The sequence below is a fragment of the Bos grunniens genome, chromosome 28 (assembly GCF_055505025.1).
Source record: "Bos grunniens cultivar Pamir isolate PY7600 chromosome 28, Bosgru_T2T1.0, whole genome shotgun sequence".
In the NCBI taxonomy this organism is placed as follows: Eukaryota; Metazoa; Chordata; class Mammalia; order Artiodactyla; family Bovidae; genus Bos; species Bos grunniens.
This window is the reverse complement of record NC_141192.1, coordinates 366,543-386,522: the sequence shown is the minus strand read 5'-3', so window position 1 is coordinate 386,522 and position 19,980 is coordinate 366,543. Positions and strand designations below refer to the sequence as shown.

General features: G+C 41.6%; 1 protein-coding gene across 4 annotated transcripts in view; it reads right to left on the bottom strand.

The window, feature by feature from the left end:
- The window catches only part of COG2 (component of oligomeric golgi complex 2), a 62,866-nt gene that overhangs the window by 7,229 nt on the left and 35,657 nt on the right, over window positions 1–19,980 (bottom strand). For all 4 annotated transcript variants that reach the window (XM_086382577.1, XM_086382578.1, XM_086382575.1 and 1 more), the window contains 8 exons: window positions 18,536–18,639; window positions 16,911–17,019; window positions 15,692–15,871; window positions 13,930–14,054; window positions 10,862–10,988; window positions 7,005–7,144; window positions 2,699–2,760; window positions 1,131–1,282 (listed from right to left, as the gene is read on the bottom strand). In XM_086382577.1, the coding sequence (XP_086238703.1) occupies window positions 1,131–1,282; window positions 2,699–2,760; window positions 7,005–7,144; window positions 10,862–10,988; window positions 13,930–14,054; window positions 15,692–15,871; window positions 16,911–17,019; window positions 18,536–18,639 (999 nt within the window). The remainder of the gene's footprint in view (window positions 1–1,130; window positions 1,283–2,698; window positions 2,761–7,004; window positions 7,145–10,861; window positions 10,989–13,929; window positions 14,055–15,691; window positions 15,872–16,910; window positions 17,020–18,535; window positions 18,640–19,980) is intronic.

Sequence of the window (19,980 nt, the reverse complement as noted above, 5' to 3'; positions counted from 1 at the left end):
GATTGCTACAAGGGAAAAAACCTAAGAGAAGAGCACTTGCATCGAGAAAAGAATGGAATATTCTAGGTGTAAGAATAATCACTGGCTGGCATCTTGCTGGGGGTGATGAAGCAAGCCCAGGCCTCACAGAATCATATCAAGTCCACGGTGTCCCAGGAACTGCACGATCTCCGTGAACAGCTGCACAGGGCAGGGGCTCTACTGAGATCGGATGGAGCACCATTATCTGCTGGGCACCTTCGTTATCAGTTTGCTGGGCAAGAAATCTCTTTACTCCTCACAACAAGCACATGTAGAAGCTGTTTTCCTATTTTACAGACGAAGAATCTGAGATTCAGCCAATTTCCCTAAGACCGTGAAATTAAAGAGCAGCAGGGCCGAGGTCTGAGTTTGACTTGAAGCCTGTGCTTTTTCCACTGAAACACTCTCCTCCAGTTGACAGAGTGCTTTCGTGTCCGTGGATGATGGCTTCTCCATGTCATCTTTCCTAAACTTCTGCTCATGCTCTCTTATACTCATCACCTTGCACTGGCCGGGGTGTGTGTCTGTCCCTGAGCTGTCTGTGCAGGCATCTCTAAGACCTGGAACAGACCAGGTGGGGCCGGGTGCTCAGCACTGGACCACAGGAATGTTCCTGTGACTTTATGCACAAAAACTAACCAATCATCATGGGCATGTGAATACCTAATACATCCAAGCTGAAAAGGGTTTCTGAAACGAAGGGAAGGTTAATCAGTTTTACAACCTTCTAATCTCAGCCATTTGGTGTTTTTAAATTTCCAAATATTAAGGAAAAAATATGCATATTTTTATCATCTTCATTAAAACGATCATCTCTGTTTTATGGTGCCTCTGTATTGGAGGCACCATACAAAGATTCTGGTTTTCCTCAAGGAAAATAAGGTCAATGCGGTGCTTTTCAAAAAGACGAAGCAATGAATATGTGATGACTGATGCCCCTAAAGGTCACATAAACAAGAGTGAAAAGGATGGAAACTTGGGAATTTGGACTATAGCCCTTGCATCAACCTCTCATGACCACGTGGGCTTTAAAAATCTTGGCACGTTTCCTTAACCTATCTTTAATTCATTTCAGTCTTGATTAGGGATGAGCACCAGCCAGCCCTCACCTCCTTGACAAATATGGAGTACCGCGCCAGAATCTGCAGCGTCAGTCTCCACAGACGATGCGCCAGCAGCGGCAAGAACATCTTGTCAGACCAGCACCTCTGAAGGCTGCTCCACGTCCTATGAGAAGCCAAAAGGCGATACGGGCTCCCAGCTAGAGGTAAAAACGCACAGTTAAGGAGTCGCAGCAGAAGGGCTAACAGCTAAAATCTTCAGCGGAGAAGCCAAGAGTGAAGCCAGTGACCTTCTGAAGAATCCTATGAGGTCAGAAAGAGTTGGGGAGGTGGCGTGCACAGCCAGGACGCCGTAAGGCGGGCACGCTACTAGGAGGTGGCGTGCACAGCCAGGACGCCGTAAGGCGGGCACGCTACTAGGAGGTGGCGTGCACAGCCAGGACGCCGTAAGGTGGGCACGCTACTAGGAGGTGGCGTGCACAGCCAGGATGCCGTAAGGCGGGCACGCTACTAGGAGGTGGCGTGCACAGCCAGGACGCCGTAAGGCGGGCACGCCACTACACCTCTCGTGTAATGCTGTTTGCTAATCTTACATGACTCCTTCTCCCAGGCATTCGATACACATTAAACATATACAACAATCAGAAATAGTCGGTTAACAGGCACTCTATAATAAACTGGCAAATGCGAACTGGAGTGGCAGTCACTTGCAAGGGTTTAATCTTTGGTTTTGGACTTGTCCTGTCTTCTCTTCCACTCCTGAATACGCTATTTAAACATAGGAAGTCAATTACACATGGCTACTTTTCCAAAGACAGCTGAAAATAAACTTTTGAGGCTAAAGGAGCTCAGTTTAGATGGAACTTGGCTGCACGAAAGGGAGCACAGTGGAGTGGAGCTTTGTGGCTACAGGAACAGCCACCTAGGTGGGCAGTCAGCAGGGACGCCTAAAGCATGCCTGATGCAAACGTGTCTGGAACGTGTAGGCTGAGCCCAGTCTCTGCCCCCTGTCCCAGGACTGGCCCAAGGGCTCTGGAGGCCTGAGGCAGCAGTCCGGGCTGAGTCATCCTCTGGAGGGAAGGGTCATTCTGATCCTTTACCTTAGCTTGAGAGGGAAGTGGAGGGTGGCCACATGGCTACAAGAAAGGCTGTCACTTAAGCACAGCAGGGGTTATATCCCCTTGACACATTATATTCAGAAACGAAAATATGGTCTCCTTCCCATGTTCTTAAAGCATCCTTTACATCGTCTCTATACAGCCGGAAGCTCTATAAACCTTTTTTAAAAAAGAAGTTAAACTATATCTTCAGGGTCTAACTTACTTCCCTGCTGGCTCTGATGGTATATAACCTGCATGCAATGCAGGAGACCTGGGTTTGACCTCTGGGTCAGGAATGGCTGCCCACTCCGGTAATCTTGCTTGGCGAATGTCAGGGACAGAGGAGCCTGGCAGGCTGCAATCCGTGGGGTTGCAAAGAGTCGGACATGGCTGAGCGAGTAACACTACTGGAGGACAGCAGAAGTTCAGAGCTCCCGGGCGCTCCGGCCGCCAAGAAGACCTGGTGAGTGGGATCAACCCGCTTAACCACCGCCTGCGTCACTGTGAGGGCGTTACCTGGTGCGTCTTCCAGGACGTCTGTGAGTGCTGCTTCTAAGGATCCCGCTATTTCTCTAAATCTGAGAGAAAAACAAGAGTGTAAACTGCTGTTTTCTCTGCTTCAGGTGCCTCTCCCCCAACCTGCCCCCACCCCAGGCAATAGGACCCTTCTCCTGCTTGCTCGTAGGGCCAGTGCCTCAGAGATGCCCCAGCAGCCCTGATGCCTGGCCTCCACAGACTTTTCTTCTTACTGAGCAGGAAATAAACTTATCTGAATGACTTGACCAGGAAGCCATTTCTGGCAAGTCCCACCACCTACAATCAGGTAATCACTTCTGGGCCATAAGACTGGATTTTCCAGTCCTCTTACCTCCACACTATCAGAAGAAAGTAAATGTCCCTCAAACTAAGAAATGGAGAAGCTATATTCTGTATCTTCGTTTGCAGCTTGAGACATATCACTGAAAATAGGCAGTTAAACTAGAACAAGTCTCTGCCTGGTGCTCATCAAATATCTGCTACCCGCATGCCCACCCTGAGGCTCAGGATCTGCTTTCTCGATGGGTTTTCTGTTTTCTCTGCTGGCTATTTGCCATTGCATACCATCTTCTCACAGACTTCTGTTTTAACATCTGATGTGGACACATTTTTATGACTGTGAAATGAAACTGTGTGTGCATTTATTTCCTTAATTAGCTGCCTATGTAGCATCCTCCTTCCCACCTGTATAACCAACGCTTCCATGCTCATACTTTCTTTACCATGCATTCTTCTGTCACCCCCTAGTTCCCTTGCTACCAATAAATTCTGAACATACTTAACATCAATTTACCTAATCGATGATCTTGGTTTTTTCGATAGTACTTATATGCTTTTTAAAAGCAGTTCTGAAACTGATCCTCAGGAAACTGGAGAGTAGACGCAGCAGCACTTCACACAAAGAGCAGCAGCCCTGCCCTCAAAGGCACGAGCGGCTGAGAGCAGAGGGCTTTGGGTCACCCTGACCGCTGGAGCTAGCCGCTCCCCACACGGAGGGAAGAACTCAGCAACTGCCCCGCGAAGCCTGCAAAAGGCGAGTTTCTCCAAGCAGCAGGCAGAGGCACAGAGGGAACAAGTGACAGAAGCGAAGTGGAGGAAGAGAAGAGAGCATTGGAGACCGCAAAGGAGGCGGTGCTCCTGAGCACAATGAGGGGGAGAGGGCAGGGGCTGCCCTGCAGTGGAGAGAGGCCAGCTCTGCATTAGGCTCAGATCCCTCATCCCACCTTTTGCCCAAATCATTTAATACATAAAACACAGGAAGTAAGCTTCAACACGGAAAAGGCCTGACACTAACGCAGCATTGTTCAGAACGCGGAAAGCCAGAGGCAACCTTCACAGCCCCAAGGAAGGGAGGTTTCTGTAAGATGCGGCACAGTTCCTACTGAATGCAGCGTGAAGAGAGGTCAGCTTGAAGTTCTGTGGCCATCAGAGGAACAGGTATAATTCAGTGTAAGTAAAGACACAGGATAAAACTATTTGTATGCTACAACAATCTGAAAATCACACAAACGAGAAAGTGCAAGAAACAAATGCAGCAGACCCCTAAATTAATGCCTTTTACACAGATGTGCAGGTTACGAGTGACCAGGTGTGAGATCCTTAAAACTAAACTGTCCGTGTCGTGCGGCCCAGTCGCCCCCTCGCCCTGCCCTCCAGGAGCCCAGCACCAGCCCCTCAAGTAGCTTTGCTGGCCAGTAACTTCCAGGATTGAAATGTTAGGTTGTACTTCTTAGAAAATAAACAAAGTGAGATGTTACTTTGGTGAAATTTGAAAAGTTATGCTAACTTTTCACATGTATATGGGATGCCATTCTACTTTTGATAGAGGATTTGTAAGAAAGGCAACCCCAAGTACAAACACTCCTAAACTTTTACATTTGGGTATGGGGATGATCTGGAGACACACACCCCCTTCCCCACGCATGGCTCTACTGATGCATGGACACAACTTGAGGAGGGTGGAGGGGAAGGAAGGCACGTTAGTGCCACACAGACTCCAAGCTGTGAAGGAGCTACACCCTGTGAAGCATGTGCTGAATGGAGCAGACAGAGAGCACAGGTGACCATCCTGGGAGCATGGAACATTCTAGCAAGAGTTCAGTCAAAAAAGACGTAACGCTGCCTGTAGCATTTAAGGGGCTAACACCCAGCTTCCAGGCAGCCACTGACTTACTACCATTTGAGGCTGTTGGGGGCCGATGTGCATTTAATCTCTTTCTATGAAAACTAATTCCTAACCCTGCTTTCCAAAACTCCTGTAAGAACAAATGAAGTGCTGGCACAACAGGGCACCAGAGACAGAAGGGGTGCCCGTGTGCTCACAGAATGGTGGTGGCGGGAGGCGTGCCTTCTTTCCTGAAGATGATGGGGATGTAGGCAGAGGGTCAGACCTGGGACTGTCTGATTGCTACTGAGAGTGCAGTATTAGTACTGATACTCCTTCCTAGAAATCTTTTGAAACATCACCACCCTACTGGCGTTTAGGCTTACTTTAAATGACCCTGAAGTGAATCAGACAGCAATACAGCTTTGACACTAGCCATGTCTGCAGAACATTCTGTTATCCCAGAGAATAAATAACCCAACCACTGACAAAAATCAACAGAATGGTGTTCTATAAAGTATTACTTGAATTTCTTTTTAAGTGGAAAGAGCAAATGCACTGAAAACAGGTTCCACACTTCGTATCTCAAACGTAACTTTTTAAATTTCATAAATTTTGAATAAAACTATTTACACAGAAAAGTTAAGCAATTCCTTTGAATGCTTATGGCTAAACTCTGGTGAAGATTAAAAATGTCTTTCATGGGACTGGCTGAGTTTCAGCATAGTTTAAGACTCAATTACCAGCTTTGAGAGAACCTGTGATGAGAGGAGAATGGGCTGAGGCCAGGCTGTGCTACCCTGCAGGGCCCACGACTCCGGAAGGCAGAATGACGTGACAGGGCAAGATCACCAAGTTGGGGGTATGGGGCCTGGGAAAACGACTAGATAAGAGGCATGTGGAGGCAGTAAACAGGAGTACAGGCTGTGATGGGTATTAGATATCTAAAGCAATCTAACCCAAAACGTAGACTACAGGACACACGGAAAGTTTAAATATCATTTCTCTACTGCACTCTTACACTATAGAATGATGCTTCACCATTCTAAATTTTTCTCACAAACCAAAAGGGCTTCTTGCCCTGGCTACATCTTGATCAGCACCTAACGGTTACTTCCCATGCAGTCCATGAGTATCTCAGACAAACAAATCCTTAATTTCTTACCTACATGATAATATAACCTTGAAAAATTAAGTATAAAGCTCAGTATTGTATGTAAAAGAGCACCATACTAACAGTCTGACAGCTTTGATTTCATCATCAAAAGATGATTATATAGATTCTCAATCATGGCAAGTAATTACAAGTCAAGGTATTTAATATTTTTCCCTCTCTGTAATTATTCCTCAGAACTCCAGGGAAGGACGGCATTATAATTAATGAAAGCATCCAGCAATTCAAACAAAAAGCTTCCGAGTCTTTAAGAACCATTCTAACTAACGGAGGAACTTAGTGTGACCTCATTCAAGAGAGTCTCATTCAAGAGAGTCTGCAAGAACGGCCATGTTACCAGCTATTTTTCTAGGGGAACATACATTGTTAAGAATTTATCCTAAATTGCCCCAAACTGTCTACAGGACCACTTACTGACACTGGTGATATCATTATGCTATCCGGAAGGAAAGTGTCACCATTTTCCAGAACACTCACCACGATTATAAAGGAAGCCAAAATAATAACTACAATTCTTATAAATTGTAACTACAATTCTTATAAATTGATGGATGGAATCAGCTACAAACAATATTCAAGAAAGAATACTTTTCCTGATTCCCTCTGAGGATAAAAATGTTACAGATGTGCAAAACTACAGATGAAGGATAGGTCTGCTATTTGAAGCAAGTGATGAACGAGGAAAATGGAGAGGAAGAGCTGCTGGGTGACCCTCTTCGTGGCGAATGGAGACATAGCACCTGGGAATGGAGCTGGGCCTGGCCTCGCTCCCTGGAGTCCAGCGTTCTCAGCGTGCTAATGACAGAAGAGTAGAGCTTAATCCTTCTGTCGTATAAGCCAGAACTTGGGCAATCATGATACTTCCTGCGCCTTTCTGCTTTAAGTTGTTTCCCGAGGAATAATATGATGATCTCCAGGAAGGGGCTGTGAGATGGAGTTCAGTCCATCTGAACTGGTGTTCACATTCTATTTCAGAAGGGTGGAGGTGATGGGAATAAATTACTGACCTTATTTGAAAATAAACAGGCAAGTTCCACTTATTATTGAAGCTGTGATAGGCAGGATGTGCTCTTAATCTTTTTACACTGGCCTGTGATCCACATTGCCGTTCAAATGTTCTTACAAAATCCATACTTATGGTATATTTCTAAAATAAGAACAAACAGGTGGAATTTTCATTTTAAGTAAACTAACCAGAATCGGGATTATATACTGAAAAATGGAAATCAAGATAAAGATCAATACACAGAATCATAGGTTTAAAGATCTCATTAGGACCTTGCAGGATCTTCCTTTGAAGATCCCCACACTGAGCAATGCCCAAAGTGGTTCTATGACTTGTTCAAGGTCTTGGGTGGCGAGCCCATCGAGACGCCCAGGTATTCCAAGGCCAGTGGTCTTCAAGTGACAGTGCTCGCTCATCTCCCAGGGCCCCAACTGCCCAGGAGCCACAAGAGACCATGGATTAGGTGGGACAATTTCAATGCCTTTCGAGAAGAAGTAGAAACTTTAAAAAAAGGAAAGAGAGGGGGGAAGAAAAGGAAAGAAATTACTCAAACCATGTGAGTAATTACATCATTTTTATAGATGGGACAGCATGAAGACTGACAAGGGGAATCCAGCAACACCACTAAGAGCAGCAGGTAACACTTACTTAACATGTATCATCTGGACACAGTGCTTACAATTGTATTGTTTAATTTAACCCAGAAAACTACACCACTAGGTTAACTGCTTTTATTATCATCTCCTATAGAGATAACACTTCCTCTTCTGCTCAGGCTCAGAGGGAATTTACTCAGAAACAAAGCAAGGAAATAGAGGAACCAGAAGCCCTGTCAGTCAGCAGTGCAAAACTGTAGCCTCAACATCCTTTGGCAAGGGCTCTAAATCCCCAGGCTCTAGGGAGAACACTGCAGGATTTCCCATGTACTTCTCACTTAAGAGAAGCTCTATTCTGGGTCACCAAACCAATCACCTAAATATGATGTCTGTGGTTACATGGGAACTGTAGTACAGTAAACACTACTATAGTGTTAAATTCCTTTCAGCTGGTTTTGAGCTGCTGCTGCTGCTAAGTCGCGTCAGCCGTGTCCGACTCTGTGCGACCCCATAGACGGCAGCCCACCAGGCTCCCCCGTCCCTGGGATTCTCCAGGCAAGAACACTGGAGTGGGTTGCCACTTCCTTCCCCAGTGCATGAAAGTGAAAAGTGAAAGTGAAGTCGCTCAGTCGTGTCTGACTCTTAGCTACACTTACTGAATTCCCTAAGTGTGGTCTAGATGTGAGGAGCTGAGACAAAGAAAAATATTACTCATCCCCTTTGGGAAAAACTACACCCTTGCATATAATGGATGTTAAAGGCATGCAAAAATACTTCTCTCTTCTCAAAAGCATGTCCCATTAACACTGAAAACTGAAAGCATTTCTTGCAAGAAATGTAACCACGAACATTAAGTATTGGTTTAGAATTCTAAAGGCAACATTTCATCAGAAAGCTTCACTTCTGAGCTGAAAAATCTCGAGCCTAACATGATCAATATGATTCTCTAAAGAGGGATGTAAAGGGTCTAAATTGCTAATGCTTAAGACCATTACTTCATTCTGCTTATGGTATCTATTTTTAAAAGCCCTACTTTATTTATTTATAAAGGTCTATTTTATAAAGTCACAAAACTCAGTGTCACACAACTTGTTGAAAATCATATTACTTAATTATATGGTTCAACACACTGTAACAAGGGCCAAGAGAACAGATAAGTGGTATTTCTGGGATAATAAAGTTCCAAATTTGGTTTCTTACCTGTTGTGAAGTTATTAGGCCCAGGCTCACCACACTCAACTTCTGCCTCTCTACACTTTAAAAATTAGTAAGCAAAGCAACCAAGCACAATTAGAAAAAGAGGCAAATAGAGCTTCTAGAAATGAAAATAATGATAAATTTGAAACAGGTGAAAAGGAATTTTAGACACAACTGAAGAAGGGATTCTTGAACTAGAAGAAAAGTCTCAAGAAATTACCCAGAATGTAGCACAAAGAGATGAAAAATAAAAAAGTAAATTCAGGAAACATGAAAGATAAAGTGAGGATAATTAATCAAGAGTTCTAAAAGCAAATGATAAAGGAATGAGACAGAAGCACAATTGAGTTAATGAATAAAAATGATATAGAAACGATTTAAAAAACCACCAATCCTCAGATTCAGAAAACCCAACAAATCTTAAATTCAGCAAATAAAAAGAAGTCCACGCTAGATATATCATAATGAAACAGCACACCAGTCACTGGGGAAATTTTAACAGGAGCCAGGGGAAAAAGCCATCTTAACTCCCAAGAAACAACAGCAACTACTCCTTTCAAGTGACCAAGTTCAAAGTGCAGAGAATTCTACTTCCAGCAAAACTACCTTTCAAACATAAAAGGTATAACGTTATTTTCAAACAAATATTAACTGAGGGTTTATCATAAAAAAGTGAAATTTATTATCAACAGAAATTCGTAACAGATGAATTTCAGGAGGAAGGAAAATGATCCAAGAGAAAAGGTGTAACATCCAAGAAGGAACAATAAGCAAAGGAAATGATAAACATGTGGAATAATTTTGAGAGGAGGATGATGGCCACGTTAAAGCAATAAAAATAATGCCCAACTTGGGGGCATAAAAATATTAAAACAGAAATAAGACCCTGATATATACTATGGAAGGGCATGGTTGGCATCTAAGATCCTGTGCTGTTTGGGAGGCTGAAGAACACCAGTAACTTTAAATTCTGTTAAGTAACCACTAAGGTTACTTAATACACAAATAAATAGAGGGCAGAACTTCCAAATTAGTAGAGGGGTAAAAGAGAATAAATGAGAAAAACAAATTTCCCAAAGTGCAAAATACAAAGAAGGTGGAAAAGAAAAAAAAAAAAAAGAAGAGGAAAGGAAAAGAAGGAAGAAAAATGGGACAAATAGGAAGAAATAAAAAAACCGCAAATATATCAATCACTACAATCATTGTAAATTTAATAAATTACCTAATTATAAGACAAAGATTGTCACACTGAATAAAAGAATAAAAAAACAAAAATCAAAATCCAGAGCAGGAAGAGGAGAGGCACCAAGAGGCTGAGCAACAGGGAACTGAGCAGGAGAGCGCGGCAGACTCAGGCCACTTGGCCTAGAGTCTTCATTCTTCTCCAGGACACTGCATAACATCTTTAAAAGCGGAAAGTTAACATATGGGTTTACTTTTGATCTATCAACCACGAAGTCCTTTAAATAAAATACATGATTTTTTTTTTAAAAAAGAAATATGAAGGCCTCCTAATCTTTCAGATTACAGAGGAAATTTTTATACTACGTTAATAATTATAATATTAATTATATAAATCTCTACAGTTGTTTTTGATGAAAATCAAGTTTGTAGAACTCTGCTATATCACTTTGAAGGAAAACAAGAAGTAGTAATTGGATATAATATATACTGACCCTAATATATACTACAATCCAATTACTACTTCTTGTTTTCCTTCGAAGTGATATAGCAGAGTTCTACAAACTTGATTTTTCATCGAAAACAACTGTAGAGATTTGTTTTCAATGGTCCTTAAGATCTTTTTTAAAATTTAGATAAAAAACATCCATATCTAGTCATAATTGCTTCTCGACTGAATTCTACCTTACATTCTAAAAAATATTCTTAGTCCCCCAAATATCAGAGACTATGACTTGAATAAAACAATGTGTGTATTTTTAAGGTAAATGCTGGCTCCGCAACTCAGATTGTGAGTTTCAATAAACCTCAGAACCAAGACTATGCGAAAAAGACATGATTATCTTAACACCGTCAAGAGTCCAGACAACAGAGGGGAAGGTACCTGGTGAAATGCATCAGGATCCCCAGGATTAAACAGCGACGGTAATTTTTCTTCTAATCCTCGTACTATTTCTGGCCAGACAGAATTCACCAAAAAATCATAGCCGGGAACAGTATTGCCCTTTTCACTGTAAGATAAGAGAAAAATTTCAGTCAAATACAGCAGAAACATATACTTACAAAAAGCAAAATTCCATTGTGGTGTTTTATTAAAATAAAAGTTCCTCAGCCTAAAATTTACTTCAATCTTTTAAAAACAACTATATTTGTCAATTATTTTGTTTTTAGGCCCAAACTTCTATCTCACTCCTGATCTCATTCTCACCTAGAACCTGATACATCCCCTGTGTCCTGACTCCTACAATTATCACAGAGCAGACAGCTGGGGTCAAGGATAAAGGAAAACTGTGCGGACTTGCCCTGGCGCAGTCTTCTCCCCTAAAATGGGCTGCCATGTTTATACACTACCCTGAAAAAGCAGCAATCTAATACCACAAGAAAAGCAATCTTTGCATTCAACCTGAACACCACTCAACGCTAAAACACTGTAAATCACACTGATTTACCAGTTACTAACAGCTTTGTGACTCAGCTATCTCTGATTATCTTCAGGTCTAATGTTGTATGACTATTTCATGTAAAATCTGGATTACAAATCTTAATACAAAAACACTGATAATATTCATGGTTTTCGTATGCACATGCTTTATTTTGCATTGTCAGCAAAAAGGCCAAATTCTGAGTTTCTAATTCACACACTTAGGTGAGAGAGAACACTGAGATAAAATCATGCTCTCAGGAGCCACAGCACCTGAGTTCAAATCTCGGGTCATTTAACTTCTCTGTGTTTTGGTTTCCTCATCTTTAAAATCATAGGGCCATTATATGGAGTGAGATTTGTGAAGCATTTAGGGTGGTGTACGGTTTGTAAAGCATTTAGCACTGACTAGCATATGGTAGTTAGCAGTGTTATGCTAACTTATGCTATTAGCAGTATTAAATGCATAGCACATAAATAAAAGGTGGGCTCCGTAGGCTTCTCTGAACTTAAAGATCTGTGAGTACCTTTAGGCAGCATCATCTTACTGACCTACCCACTCTGCTCATTGCTAACATGCTCTATATTAAGGTGATTTTCTTTATATTCAATGAGGGAAAGGAGATGCCTATGTCCCACATACCCAATTCTACGTATCATATCATATACTTTTAATCACAATAAGAACTAGCTCTAATAAGGCATAGGAAGAGAGAACAAAATTGAAGATTTTATAATACAAATGCACTAATATGAGCAACAATGAATTCCAAGATCACCTCATTTCCAAACTAAATATACAATTAAAGCCTCAAAAAGGAAATTTAAATATGCAAGATCAACAATTAGAAAAGCTAATTTAAGTTCTCTGGAAAATAACTCCTGAACATCATTGGTGTTGCCGGGTATACAGAGCACCCAAAGGCAGATGCTGAGCAAGGGAGGGTCCAGGGCAACAAGACGATGGGGAGTGAAGCAAAGGCAGATGACCTACCAAGGTACAGTCTAGACACTCAAATTTCTGAGCTTTCTACATGAGTTCTGCCACACTGAAAACTGTGGAAAAGAACAAACATGTGAGGCATGAAACTTGACATTTCAGGACCAAGACTAGGCTTGTGAAATCTAATGATAGGTTGTTTCGTTACTGTGGCCTCTTTAATTTCACATGATGACTTCTATTAAATTCTTACCCCCAATCCAACTAAATCTTCATGATTATTAAAAAGTGGCAAAACAAGCCTTCATCTGAAATCATCTAGTGGAAACAGAGAGGGTACTTCACAGTCAATCAGCACATTTATTCCCCAGGTTTCTCCTTTCAAAGAAAAAAATCTTAAGACTAAAAATAATTTTTACTCCATGAAGAAAGGGACTTTATTTGCCTTTCTAATGCTTCAAACTGACTGAGTGTTTCATTTCACAAACACTGGATAGTTGCTGTCTTAAGACACTGTGCCAAGGGTGGGGAGTATGGGTTGTGCAGGATGGGAGCAAGCTGTTAAGATGGGTCCTCAACAGAAGTGAAAGCAGCTTGCAATCGCCTGAAGAGAGCAGGATTAAAGCTAGACTTCAGGACGAAAGGTGGTCTCTTGAAGGAAGTGGCATCTGAGTTGGGGCTTCACACAGAATGACAGATCAACAAAAAGAAAGGGAAAGGCAGAGGACTCTGAGGAAAAACACAGGCCTGCCAAACGTGTGCTGGGGACCAGCGGAGCAAGGGAAGCCCACAGAGTGCCGCACGCAAGGGCCACTGAGGCCAGCGCGTGAAGGGCCTCGTCTGCCGCATCAGGGGCCTGCGCTTTCCCCGCTAAGCAACAACAAGTCACTAGGACTTAGGAAGAAGGCAGTGCCTAAAGATCAGAACTGTGGGTAAATGTGACAGCTGAAGGGCAGAGGGAAAGGCTGAGAAGGGAGAGGGTGGAGGTAGGGAGAGGAGGTGGGCAGATCCCGTTATTCTGGATAAAACTATGACAAACGCCTGGATCAGGCCAGTGGTGATGGTGAAAGGCAGTCAGGTATTTATGAAACAAAGCTAAAAGTGTGGAAATCAGGCAAGAGGAGGGAATACTAAAGATGACTTTAACCACAATTAATATAAAACTTGTTGAATTAAACTGAATTGATATTTATAAACAGATTACAACATTAGAATAATGTAAGGAAACCAACTTTTATTTCACATGTAATTAGGAAAAAGTATAGAAAAGGGGAAAGTATGGGTTGTGAATTGAGAACAATGTTCCCTTCACCTCCGCCCTACTCATTACAGTTTCCTTCTAAGATGATGACCTTCTGGGGCGATGACCCACGCCCACCTCACAGTGCCATGCTAACAGTTCACCAGGGGAGTGCACAGGGCCCCGACCCACAAATCACCAGGGGAGTGCACAGGACTCCGACCCACAAATCACCAGGGGAGTGCACAGGACCCCGACCCACAAATCACCAGGGGAGTGCACAGGACCCCGACCCCAGCAAGGCAGCAGTGATCAGCAGGCACAAGTTCTAAGCACAGCTGCTTAAACTACCTTGAGATGGCTCCTCCTGTGACCTCTCGAAGAAGGCGGCAGTGATGGGGAACGAACTCCAAGAGTTTATCATACATGAGCTGGAGATCACTCAGATGACTATCAACAATCTGCTCTAGGATCACCTATTAAATGAACAGCATTTTTTAAAAAGCATCTAAAAGAGAGATATGAATTACACATTACAGGAAAAATAGAGAAAACCTCAAAAGTATGCTTCCTCATGCCCCCTCCTCCCCAGCTAACATGTTTTCTAACAGTAACAGCTATACTCAGAACTCGTTTCAGGATTTGGAAGCACAGCTCTGACCCAGGGGAGACACAGGCTGGGTGAGAGACTGGCCTGAAGCTGGAAAGCCAAGCACATTTGCCTCCTCCCCTCCCGAGATTGAAAACAAAATAAAACGACAATTTCCCATGACAACAGCCCCTCCCTGTACTGACCTCGGCCTTTTCTTCTATCATAATTTAGATCAGGAGAAGGTGTGAGACAGAGAAAGATGGAAATATATATTTTATTTTACTTTATTATTTTATCTTTTGTGTTAAGGTTGAGAGTCAAGAGGTTAATGACAAGATAAGCATATGAATTAAAAAAATTAAAATGTGGCCTTGGTTTATTTAATATGCCACTGAAACATCAAATGTTTCTCTAATTTAGCACATTAGGTTCAGTTCAATGAAAAACAAAGGCATAAGTTATTAACGATTTTCACTTACTGATAAAGAAATAAAGTAGGTAATTTGTCTTGTTCATTCTTATCAAGTTAGATATGAAATATAACAGGATAGGAAGAGAGGAAACTGACAGATCATTTATTTTTAGTAACAAAAGCTGAAAGGACTACTGAAGTTAATCCTTACATTTCATTTTTATCAATGAGATTCAATTTCCCCCATTTATAAATGGGAGACTTTCACCCCAAAGTCATGGTGAACAGGGCTGTGGGCCTACTGCACAGAAGGAGCACCCACACGGACAGCGGACTGAAGGGAGTCTGCCGACACCGAGGATGCGCCTGTGACTTTTATCAGTTTGAACCAGATGAAGCTGCCGTTTTTGTGAGTCAGAAAATGTTGAGTATTGGCAACTTCATATGGTACAGTCTATATTCTGGCTGCTCAAAGGCAGAATATGCTTACTTTCCAAAGTTTAACTGTATCCTTGTAGATGAAGGACACTGGACTTAGGGTATATGCTGCTCATTTGCCTATGAAAGTCCTGCATCAGTGACTATTTCCTCCCTCCCACCTTCCTGGCTAAAAGACTCCTCAGTATTCGAGACTTAGAGCACGTCTCTGTGAAGACAGCCTTCGGCAGACTCCCACGCTCAGGGTCTCAGCAGGCCCCTTGCCAGGAGCCGCAGCACTGGTGTCTGCTTACGTGTTCCCTTTTACCCACTAGGCCGGGAGGTAAAGATTCATTTTAAGAATTTAGTGGCAAACAATGTACATAGCATAAAACTGACCTAAAAACGTTTTGATACATTCCTTCTCCCTAGGCAAGACCCTCCTCCTACTAAATTAACATGATCCCTGGGCTACAGCATCAGAAAAAACACTTGAGAAGGTGCCTGACTCCTGCATGCTGGTTGTAACCACCAGGGACCAACCTTTTCTTACAACTGATGGTACTACAGTAACTGAGAATCTTTACAGAAAGGCCTCGAAACTACCCCTTACACCCAGTAAAGCATCCAAGACAGAGCAGATGCTCTATGAACATCTGCTGAATGAAGGCCTTAGTCGTCAGTACACAAACCTCGTCTACGTATGGTTTCACGAGGACTTGACCAACTAACGCCTCTGCATCCCGGGTCTTGTCAATTGTGGCGTAAGTGCGTAAGCAGTGCCGAATAATATCGACACTGGAAGTCTGAAGACCTTCTAATAGGAGGCCTTCCAGTGACTGCTGTAACATGGCTGTAATACCAGCTATACGCTGCAAGAAAGACAGGTTAAAAAGCTCCAGTTGTAATAATTTCTAAAGATCCAAACACACACATAATACATTTCTTATTCCAACAGAAGATATGTAAAATTAAATATTAACATTTTCTGGAGAGTAACAATGAATCTCTCCTCCTCCTCATATCTCTTAGTAAGTTAATCTTTGCTGTATCTAGGAGGATCTAAATAGCACTTCAGAATGAGGTTCTTTTAAGCTACAGAGTAAATCTGACAAACATCATGATTCTAAAGTCCAGTCAAGAGTTTTGGATAAATTAATTCTGACTAAATCATATAGTGTGTCAAGTTACATGAAATTTACAATTAATTTTACCCTTATAATTCAGAGAATATGCCTGTGTCTTTACACAAAATCTATAATGTGCAACACTTAGGAGGCAGGAGCCTAAAAAACAAAAACTGAAAGAGAAAATTCAAAGCTAGTTTCAAAATCCTGCAGATCAACAACTGTCAGAACAACACAGGCACACCCTGGCAGTCCTGCAGGCGTGGCTCTAGGCCATCACAATGAACTGACTGCTATCACAATAAAGCCAGTTACGGGGGCTTCTGGGATTCTCAGCAGATATTAAGGGGATGTTTATACTGTACTACATACAGGATACTGAGTTTGCCAAAGCATTATGTGTAAAAAAAAAAAAAAAAAACAAGATACAGACCTTAATTACTTTAATTAAAAACTGCTTTATTGCTAAAAAACGTAATCATCGTGTGAACCTTCACTAGGCTACAATCATTCTGCTGGTGGAGGTTTGAAATACTGTGAAAACTACCAGAATGAGATACAGAGATAACAGCGCTTGAAGTGAGCAAGTGCTGTTAAAAGGGAACTAGCGTGGTGATAGCAGAGCTGCAATAAACCATCCATTTTCTTAAAAAAAGAAGTGCAATACCTGTGAAACACCATAAATCTAAGGGCAATAAAACAAGATCTGCCTGTACCAGGTAAACTCAAAATTATTTAGCAAATTCCTAAATACTAAAGCGTGAAAATCTCAAACAACACTTACTGGTCTTATTTTGTCCAAAAGAGGCAAGCCTTTGCTTTGAACAGCATGAAACTGTAACTGATTAAATTCTGTGGCAATTCTCTCCAAAATTTGTCCAGTCAAAAGCGGGCTAGTGGAGACAATTAAAAAGAGTTAATTCCTAAAGGTTTTTAATTCCCAAGAATATATCACATGATCAGCAATCCTGATGCTTTCACTGTGCTTTGCCATAGCCCCCTTGCTATAAGGTAGAAGCTGTAGCATCCTTTGTGCCACGACCTTCTACAGCATGTTCTAGGACAGCGGAAAACTATAATAGTTAAGCATAAGCCCCTGACACTGCCAGGCCGACCACAGGGCCCAGCCGAGAAGCAAGAGCGGCCAGGCCAGTCTGGGTGTTTGCATCTCCTCCCCAGGCTCTCCCGCTCAGGGCCTTCTTCATTTTTAACTTCCCTTCCCTCTCTAGCTCTACCCTGTTATTTACATTACACTGCCCTGGTTGTCTCTCCTCTACAACTCAAAGTTGCTGATCTGAATTTTTAAAAAGTCCTCAAAGGTGATTCTGAGCAAGAAACAGCATACTGTCTAGTACATTAAACACGGAATATCACGAAGGAGCAGTGTTACAGGAAAAGTCATCGTGATGCATTTCTATCAAAGGAAGAGTAGGAATGGACAAACTGGGAAGAGAGCAGGAAGGCAGGCACGGTGGGTGTCGAGTGGGGATAAGCTGGCAGGGGCTGCCAAGGCAGCTGAGGGCGAGAGACTTGCAACAGCTGGAGACTAACAGCTCCCCTGGATGGGTCAGAAGGGATGACCCATCAAATGGGGTCACAAACAGTCGAACGTGACTGACCAACTGAACTGAACTGAGGGCCTACTACTACATGCCAGGTGTGGGCTGACGGTATCTCAGTGTTGACAACCCTGCCAGAGGAGTTCCCATTAGCCTTCCACTGTCAATGACCCCAGGAGTGGAGTTCCACGGCTCAGGCCGCCCCGTGGAATATACAGCACACATCTGTCCACGGCACCACGGTGCTTCCCATGGTGCTGGTATGAGCTGCTCATTTTCTGAGTCACTCACCTACCTGGCTGATTTAAAATTCAGACTAGAAAGATAAGACAGTTGCAGTATGTAACAAAGAAAATGGTCATCCTTTTCTAATTTCACAAGCTTTTTTCTTCTTGTTGACAAATGTTAACTAAACGTGCCTATCCTGTTTCTTAATGATGTAATCCTAGGGTAGGACACTTAAGTGGCAATACTCTGGGCATTACTCTGGTCTAAATGACTTTAGGAAAGAGGAAAGCTATTTCATATCTTGAAGATCAACAAAATTTTGCCAGTGCTTCTATAAAGCAATTCCAAAGATAAAATTCTTGCAATAAAAGCACACTCCTCTGATTCCCTGTGAAGTGATGTATTGGAACTGTGGCCCATAACCATAAAGGCTTTATAAGGATGTATCATAAACTTTACCATCTCACATCCTCCACTTTCCACAAGCTACACTCAAAAACACTGAACCATAGACTTGGCTTTTCTCCTTTTTCAGAAATGAATTTTAACTACAAAAAAAAAAAAAAATTAGGCTAGATGTGAAGTATTAATTTATGTAATATTTAGTAAAGAAAATACTTACCTGCTTGCTTCTAGTGCAGATGTTTCTTTAGAATGTTGAGAATTTAAGATTTTTTCAATTTTCTCAACTGATCGAATAACCTGTATAAGTCGCAACACACATATCTATAAAATAATAATTAAGGGAAAAAAAGTTATCACGATATTTAATCTTAATCATCTTATTTCCCCATTCTAAATACAGGGAAATACAAAGCAAAATGTCAACTTAGGGTATGTAGGGCATTCTATATTTTGAATACTTCTACATAAAACTGAATTCCCAAGGATGCAAATCTTAATTTTAGGTGTCAAGAAGCACATTTTCAATATTCTACTACAAGTTTATAGTTAAAAAAAGAAGAAAACTAGACTTCTTGTTTTCTCATTTCCCACACTTTTATTCCTTTCTTTTCCTATCTTAAATGAACCTCTCTATGGGTACTACATTTATTTTCTTATGACCCTTTTTCATGTTGTAACTGTAGCTTCTGATCACCTTTATCCTATTTACATGTATATGACACAATTATATGCTTAAGCATCAATTCATTAACAACATTATTACACAACATTATCAAAGAAGTTGAGCATTATAAAAAAATCCCATCCTTAAAAGAACAGAAAGATATAAAGTCACTCATTAAACAAATAGTTACCAGAACCTACTGTACAGCACAGGGAATTCTATTCAATGCTCTGTGGTGACCTAAATGGGAAAGAAATCTGAAAATGAGGGGATATATGTGTATGTATAACTGATTCACTTTGCTGTACAGCAGAAACTAAAACATTATAAAGCAACTATACTCCAATAAAAATTGATTAAAAAAAAGACAAAATAAAATATGTAAACAGTTACTGAGCACCTATTGGACACCAGACATTGTTCCAGACGGGGAGGACACAAGGGAATGGAACAGGCGGAGTCCCTGCTCTCACAGAGTTGACAACCTTTCTAGAAAGGCACTACATGCTTGAAATCTCTGGACAAAAGCTGATAATTGTCTCAAATTCTAACCCTATTATACCCAATATTAATGGATATAATATATATTATATATTATTATAATATATATAATGGACATATAATATTATAATGTATTATTATATCCATTAAAGTCAGAAAATAAAATCAAAACATAAGACTGCTAAAAATTAAAAGTAGTGCATGCAGAGGTACAGTTAAGAAGCGGAAGCAAAAGAAGTAAACGTGGCAGAATGAGAGAGCAACACACCAGTCTCTCAACCTGCAGCACAACATTCCAAGAGCTGGCCTTACAGGCCTACTTGCTCCCTAATCACTAAAATTTGAATATCTTCTTTACAAGGGTACTGAGAAATTAGTTTTATGCCTGTTAAACTGTAAAATGCTTCACTGATACCATTATTACGGTTTCTTATTCTGGAAAAATTGAGGAATGCTAATTTTGTGTCCATTTGGGTACCTCTAAAATTCCGCTTTAT